Here is an 8,334-nt window from a genome sequence, read left to right on the forward strand (position 1 = left end):
CTTGGAAAATTTAGATCCATTTAGCAATTTGAGACATTTTTTCATCAGACTGTTTTCCTTTTTTTTTTTTTTTTGAATATTCAACATTTTCACCACATTTCTTAATCTTTACATTGAAGTTCTATATAATGATGGGATTTATTGTTACACATTTGTACATGCAAATAACTATAATTTGGCTAGTGTTACTTCCCATCTAGTGTCTTATTTCTTTTGTAAACCTAAGCAAAACACCTTCTGGAAGCCTTCTCTAAGTTCTTTGGTCCTAAGTGCATAAACAATAGGATTGAGGGAAGGAGGGATGGTGTTGTGCAGCACGTTGAGTAGAACTGGAATCAAAGTAGCCTTAGTCTCTGTCAGGTGAGTTACTGAAATGACTACAACAACAGTGTAGAAGAAGAGGATGAGGATGAGATGGGAGCTGCAAGTGCTCAGAGCCTTGGAGACAGCTTCAGCAGAGTTCAGCCTATGGACGGAGCGCAGAATCAGGGCATAGGACAGTACAATAAGACTTAGATCACTCCCCATTCCAAGCCATGCCAGAACCAATTGACAAATACTATTGGGCCTCCTATCATCACAAGCCAGGCTTGTGACTCCAAGATTAGAGCACAGGCAATGTTCAATTTCATTCCTGGAACAATAATGACGCTGGGCTGCAAGTACAGGCACTGGAATGACAAACAAGCCATTTCTAAGCACCATAAACAGGGTAGCTTTGATGATAAAGGAATTGGTGACAATCAGTGGGTAGCGAAGAGGATGACAAATAGCTACATATCTATCAAAAGCCATGCACAGGAAGACACCAGACTCCATTCCAACAAAGCAGTGAATGGCATAAATCTGAGCAAAGCACTCTGGGAGGCTAATGGCCTTGGCATCAAACCAGAAGATGGCCAGGATCTTTGGCATGATGGTGGTGGCAAGGCCCATGTCCACCACAGAGAGGATGCCCAAGAAAAGGTACATAGGCTGCTTCAGAGAAGGGTCCTGGTAGATGGTGGTGAGAATGAGGATGTTTGCACAAATTGTGGAGAGATAGAGCAGTGCTAAAGGCAAGGAGAGCCAGTGCTGCCAGCTGTGAATGCCTGGGAATCCCATCAGAATGAACTCGGAGACCTGGAATTTGGAGCTATTGGAGCCCTTGAAAGATGTAGACATATTTTCCTAGGAGAAAAAAAAAATTTCAATGTTGTTATCTCTGAATATTTTCATTATCAAACATTATTTTTTATCTCTCTGCATATAGATTGGGGCTATAATAAAATGACTGTTGTAGTCTATCTCTTATAGTAATTTAAGAAGAAGTACAAGGAAGTTCCAGGATTTTAGCAGCAGAAGGTAATTTTAAAAGTCACAATGGTTGAACTGGGGGTGCAGATCAGTGGGACAGAACACTTGTCTAGCATGCATGAGGCACTGAGTCCTATCCTTAACACTATCAAAAAAGAAAAAAAAAGTCAATTATACTGTTGAATATCCATGGAAATTTCAACATAAATCTTAAATCTCTATTTGTATTATTCTCAATTACAATTATCCCAGGGTGAACCACCATATAAATATGAACCTAGTTTTTCTTTTTTTTCAAAAAAATAATTTGGAATACAGTGGATGTTCTTGTTTCCTTTTTATTTCTCCCAATTTTGCCTGACTCAGATGTTTTAACTAATAATAATTAGATTTTTTAATGTGCAATTATGACCAACTGATTTTTTTAGCAATTACATTCCAATTTTATATAGATATCTATAGATATTTTATATAGTCTGACAAGAATTTGTTATAGCGAACTTCAAAAGATTTATAATAAGTAAACTATGTTGTAGATTGTGGATAAAAATATTTCCTTTTGTACTTTTTTGCATGCACATCTGAGAAGGTAGAAAAATAATAGCTTTACAGGAAAATAAAGAATAAATGGCTAGATATTTCAACTTAGAGTCCTATAATGGGCACATACCTTAGCACTTTTCTTTTCCTGATTGAGTCTTAGACAATTTTTCAAACAGAATTTAGTACAAGTAATATGATTTTGAAAAGTCATGCTGATAAGACACTGAATACAATTTGTACCCTCTTAAAAATTTAAATGCATGATACAGTATTGTTAATAATACGTACAGTGTTGTACAGAAGATTTCTAGAACTCAATTTGTTATAACTGAAACTTCACAATCACTGAGTACGAATTCTATCCTATCTAGTAAGCAAGAATGACTTATCCATCATATTTAAGGAACTCTCAGGGGATGCTCAGAATTTGTTTAAAGTTGAACTTATTATCTTTCCTTAAAAGATAATATTTTATAATATCAATTATAATAATAATTGGTTTTCAGGTTCTTTTTATTCTGTATGATCACCAAACCAGTCAAGCCTGAAAACTGCAAACCAGCCTGCTCTTTCCATATTCAATTGCTCCCTTATCCTGTGCATTTCTTTACTTTGATTCACTCATTTGCACCCTTCTTCTTCAGGACTACTGCTTCTGTAACCAGCCTCATTGCAATTACGTCTCATTTCTTCACAGTTCTCCCAACAATATGCTCTAAAATTTATATTCCCTTGCTTAAAATCATTTAGGCCTATACTCTTTCATTCAAATGATCCCCAAACACTTTCATTGTGCAGAGGGCACTCTGAGCTGTGATGCAAACACAACTGAGCATCATATCTTGGTTTGCAATTCCTTGTATCGTGACTTCAGAGGTACATAATACCTGAATAGATTCAGAATATGTTCTCTTCACAACAAATGTTGATTCTGCAAGGTATTTCATTGTTATTTTTTTTTTTTTGCCATAATGAATGCTATTGCATGTTTGTGAGCAAGAAAAAAAGAAATATGGGCTGGGGATGTGGCTCAAGCGGTAGCGCCCTCACCTGGCATGCGTGCGGGCCGGGGTTCGATCCTCAGCACCACATACAAACAAAGATGTTGTGTCCACCAAAAACTAAAAAATAAATATTAAATAAAAAATTCTCTCTCTCTTTCTCTCTCTCTCTCTCTCTCTCTCTCTCTCTCTCTCTCTCAAAAAAAAAAAAAAAGAAATATTAGGTCTTGTTAGTAATGAAATTTTAAGATGATATCTTTAAATAGGATGCAGGCAATTACATTAGTCATAGGTCTATTTTTGACATAATTACTATTAAGTGCAGAGAAAACGGAAAGAAAACACAATTTTCTTGTAGTGTCACAAGAAGAGATAATTCCTCACAACTAAGTGTATTTCCTTTCAGATATTTCTCACAGCTTTCATGTTTAAAAAATACATTCTCTAATGAGATAAAAAATCATTATGTTTCTGATGAATGTAATTGATGAAGAGTAAAATCATTTAAGCCTATCTGTAAACAATTTAATGAATCAAAGGCACAGTCAGGTGTAGGTGGATAATATTACCTTTTTCTCTGAGCTTTCATATAATGGTTCCAAAAAACAACTGGCATGGGAGCCATTTGATTGTACAAAACCATGTACTTTGTGAAACCCTCATATATTATTTATACTCTTTATCATATAGCCTTTTATCTTTCGTATATTCAGTTTCCTTCTTTGTAAAGTGCATGTTTTATTTATTTACTTATTTTATTACACACATTGATAAATTATGGTTGTATATATTGGTAGGACACAATGGGTTGTTCTAATGTTAATATAATACTAAATGCTTAAACAAATTAATGTACCATCACCCGAAATATTAAACATTTTCATTAGAATATCATAAATTTATTTTGAGTGATATTGAAATGTACAGATTCAATCATTACCTATATTCCAGATTCTGTGCAATTGACCTAAAAATTAGACTTATTCCTCTTAACTGAAGCTTTGTCCCCTCTGATGACCAGCTGCCCATTTCCCCACCCTGCAGACTCTGGTAGCAACAATTCTCTTCTCTGATTTTAGGAGTTCAATTGTTTTAGATTCCACATGTAAGCGAGACCATGCAGTATCGTCTCTGTGTTTGGATTATTTCACTAAGCACAATGTTATCTAATTCCCTTAATGTTTAAAAAGAGATTTTCTTTAAGGTTGAGTACTATTTATTCATATGTATCATCTCTTCTTTATCCATCCATCTCTTGAGGGGCACTTAGGCTGATTCCATAATTTGGCAATTGTGAATAATGTTGCAATGGACATGTTTCAGGCATCTATTTGACATAATGATTTAAAATCTTTTGTGAACATATCCAAAAGTGGGACTCCTGAATCATATAGTAATTCTATGTTTGGTTTTCCTTATTTTCTTTATGTTTCTCCCTAGTTGCCATTTGTTTGAAACAATTAAGAAAGGATTTGAGCTCTCAGAAGAAGAGTTGATTTTGCCATTTTTTTAACAATTAGATTCTAATGCGAAATAAAACGTGATTCTGTTACAAAAACAGTTAATATACTATTAATACTGAAGAAACATGGAAGTTCTTTACAGACAAGCATTTTCTCTTATACCATATAATCCTTATATTTTCTCATTCTACCCTTAACTCCTTTTGCAAAGGCTTTACAAGACTGTGTATCCTACCAGAGTATAAGGCAAGGTCAATTTCTTTTGCCAGGTGTTATCAAAACACCATTCTGTTTAGAATGATGCAACAAATGATCTGAGGTTCAGCCAGTGTGCCCTTAATATGGTTTTAGAACTTACTGTGGTTATGAGCAGAGACTCACAGTCTGAAGTCTTCACAGTGGAAGGAGTTTCCTACTGGACAAACACAGAGAATTTTGAGAAAGAAGCTTTGTCAAGAGATGAAGACGTATTCTTCTCTGAGATATGACACACAAATTATGAAAGCCAAGAATTTATGGGAAATAGTAAGCAGCCAAATGATCTAAGGGTAATAGGCCTCCTTTGGAGGCATGAGAAGAGAAAGGCCCACAGAGAAAGTGAATTCCTAAGATGTTAAATCCCAAAAGAAAAACAAGGAATTTAATGCAGGGATGAGATTTTTAAAAAAAATAGTGTTAGTACAACCTCAGAACCTGCATAAATAGAAAATTAGTTGCACTCATGAAACCAAGGTGTTTCTATGATAGATGGGAAGATTTGATTTGTTCTTAGGCACAAAAATACCGAGAAATTTAAATTCTGTGGTTAGGCAGTTTCTTTAAATATATATTAAAAGAAGAAAACATTTATTTATTCAAAAACAGAGTTTCTACTGTCCTTGGAAAATATGATAGACTTTATTAAAATGATTGATGAGGTCATTTTCTCTATTCTCATGGAAACTCTGGTCTACAATGGGTGAAGGAATAGAATACTAAATAAGAAAGCAAGCAAATATAGAATTGTAGACTGAGATGAATGTTTTAAACAAAAGCACTCTGTAATATAAAATCATGTATTGAAGGGAATAATCTCCTTGTCAGGATTTCCTGAAGTAATACCATCTTGATATAAGGTCAAAGATTGAGTAGCATTTCAATATGGTAGAGGTTTGAGGGTGTGAAATGAAAGAATTCTGGGAACTTAAAAATGTTTAATTAGAGGTACCATGGCACATTTAATGTAACACAAAATAATAAATGTTACTGGAATACTCGAGATGTGTGTGGAGGGTGTGTCTATGATGTGAGATGTTGTTCTTGAGGTAATAGGATAAGCTGGATTAGCAGCTCCAAGGTCCTGGAACAGGCAGTGGGAAAGGAGATGTTATTCATATGCCTAGGTATGGATAGAGTGGGGCTAGGTATAGAAGACTAAATTCAGATTAGGTTACGATGAACATGAAGTGTGTGACTTGCGTCATCCAAGTGAACAATGGGAACAAGCAGAAAGATAGTTTTAGAGAGTCAGGAGCAAGCTGACAAAAAATGAAGTTATCAGGATATTAATTCAAAATTATGGAGTTGATACTATTTTTTTCTATTTTTTTAAAATTTGTTCTAATTTGTTATACATGACAGTAAGAATACGTTTTGACACAGATGGAGCACGAATTCTCATTCCTCTGGCTGTGCATGGTGTAGAGTCACACTAGTCACGTAATCACACATGTATATAGGGTAATAATGTCTGTCTCGTTCTATCATCCTTCCCATCCCCACAGCCCCACTCCTCTGCTCACTCCCCTCTACACAATCCAAAGTTCCTTCATACTTCCCTACCCTCCCCCTACTCCACTATGGATCAGTATCTGCTTATCAGAGAAAACATTCAGCCTTTAGTTTGGGGGATTGGCTTATTTCACTTAGCATGGTGTTCTCTAGTTTTAGCCATTTACCTGCAAATGCCATAATTTCATTTGATAGAGTAATATTCCTTTGTGTATAGGTACCACATTTTCTTCATCCATTCATCTGTTGAAGGGCATCTGGGTTGGTTTCATAGCTTAGTTATTGGGAATTGAGCTGCTAAACATTGATATGGCTGTGTCACTGTAGTATGCTGACTTTGGATATATACTAGGAGTGGGATAGCTGGGTCAAATGGTGATTTCATTTCAGATTTTTTAAGGAATCTCCATACTGCTTTCCAGAGTAATTGCACCAATTTACAATCCCACCAGCAATGTTTGAGTGTACCTTTTCCCCCACATCCTCACCAACACTTATGATTGCTTGTATTCTTAATAATTGCCATTCTGACTGGAGTGAGAAGAAATCTTAAAAGTAGTTTTGATTTGTATTTCTCTAATTGCTACAGATGATGAACATTTTCCCCTGTTTGTTGATCGATTGAATTTCTTCTTCTAAGAAGTGTCTATTCAATTCCTTAGCCTATTTATTGATTGGGTTATTTGTGTTTTTGGCGTTAAGTTTTTTGAGTTCTTTATGTATCCTGGAGATTAGTACTCTATCTGAGGTGCATGTGGTAAAGTTTGTTTTCCAATTCTATAGGCTTTCTCTTCATATTATTGATTGTTCCCTTTGCTGAGAAAGTACATTTTAGTTTGAATCCATCCCATTTATTGATTCTTAATTTTACTTCTTGTGTTTTAAGAGTCTTTTTAAGGAAGTTGAGTCCTAATCTGACATGATGAAGATTTGGACTACTTTTTTTTTTGTCTTTTTTTTTAATTTGGATTATTTTTTTTCTTCTATTAGGTGTAAGGTCTCTGTTCTAATGCCTAAGCCTTTAATCCACTTTGAGTTGATTTTTTTTTTTTTGCATTGTGAGAGAGAGAGGTTTAATTTCATTTCATGACATAAGGATTTCCAGTTTTCCCAGTAACATTTGTTGAAGAGGGTATCTTTTCTTCAATGTATGTTTTTGTGCCCTTTTCTAGTATGCAATAACTGAATTTATATCGGTTTGTCTCTGTGTCTTCTATTTTGTACCATTGGTCTAAATGTCTATTTAGGTGCCAGTACCATGCCAATTTTGTTGCTATTGCTCTGAAGTATAATTTAAGATCTTGTATTTTGATGCCTCCTGCCTCACTTTTCTCACTAAGGATTACTTTGGCTACTCTGGATCTCTTATTTTTCCAAATAAATTTCATGACTGCTTTTTCTATTTTTATGAAGAACATCATTGGAATTTTAATAGGATTTGCATTAAATTGGTATAACACTTTTGGTAGTGTGGCCATTTTGACAATATTAATTCTGCCTATTCAAAAACATTGGAGGTCTTTCCATCTTCTGAGGTCTTCTTTAACTTTTTTCTTAAGTGTTCTATAGTGATGTCTTTCACCTCTTTTGTTAGATTGATTCCTTTCTTTATTTCCTTTTTTTTTTTTTGACTATTGTGAATGAGGTAGTTTTTCTAATTTCTCTTTCAGCTGATTCATCACTGGTGCCTAGGAATACAATTGATTTATGTGTGTTAATTTTGTATCCTGGTACTTTGAATTAATTTATGAGTTCTGTATGTTTTCTGGTGGAGTAGTTTAGGTCTTCTAAATATAGGATCATGTTGTTAGAAAACAGTTTGAACTCTTCTTTTTCTATTCATATTCCTTTAATTTTTTATTTTTCCTAATTGCTCTGGCTAGAGTTTTCAGGCCCTTTTTGAATAGAAATGATAAAAGAGGGCATTCCTGTCTTGTTCCAGTTTTTAAAGGGAATGCTTTCAGTTTTTCTTCATGTAGAATGATGTTGGCTTTGGGTTTAGCATAGATCGCTTTTACAATGTTAAGGTAAAGTTCCTATTAACCCTAGTGTTTCTGATGTCTTGAACATGTATGGATACTGTATTTTGTCAAATGCTTTTTACACATTTATTGAGATAATCAAACTACAGAGCTTTAGGAACAAAAACTGCATGGTATTGACACCAAAACCATAATGAAGATCAAAGAAGTAGAAAAGAAGACACAGAGACAAACCCACATAGAGTTATCTTATACTAAACAAAGCCACCAAAAGTATAC

At 34.5% G+C, this 8,334-nt stretch overlaps 1 protein-coding gene across 1 annotated transcript; it reads right to left on the reverse strand.

The window, feature by feature from the left end:
- Positions 1-204: 204 nt before the first annotated feature.
- LOC113177535 (olfactory receptor 56B1-like) lies at positions 205-1,164 on the reverse strand. The gene has a single exon (XM_026382080.2). It carries the CDS (start codon positions 1,162-1,164, stop codon positions 205-207), a length of 960 nt encoding a protein of 319 aa, XP_026237865.2.
- Positions 1,165-8,334: the final 7,170 nt, after the last annotated feature.

This window comes from Urocitellus parryii, chromosome 4 (genome assembly GCF_045843805.1).
Source record: "Urocitellus parryii isolate mUroPar1 chromosome 4, mUroPar1.hap1, whole genome shotgun sequence".
Lineage (NCBI taxonomy): Eukaryota > Metazoa > Chordata > Mammalia > Rodentia > Sciuridae > Urocitellus > Urocitellus parryii.

Coding starts and splice junctions, on each gene's coding strand:
- LOC113177535 (XM_026382080.2), bottom strand. CDS start 1,164: ATGTCTACATCTTTCAAGGGCTCCAATAGCTCCAAATTCCAGGTCTCC.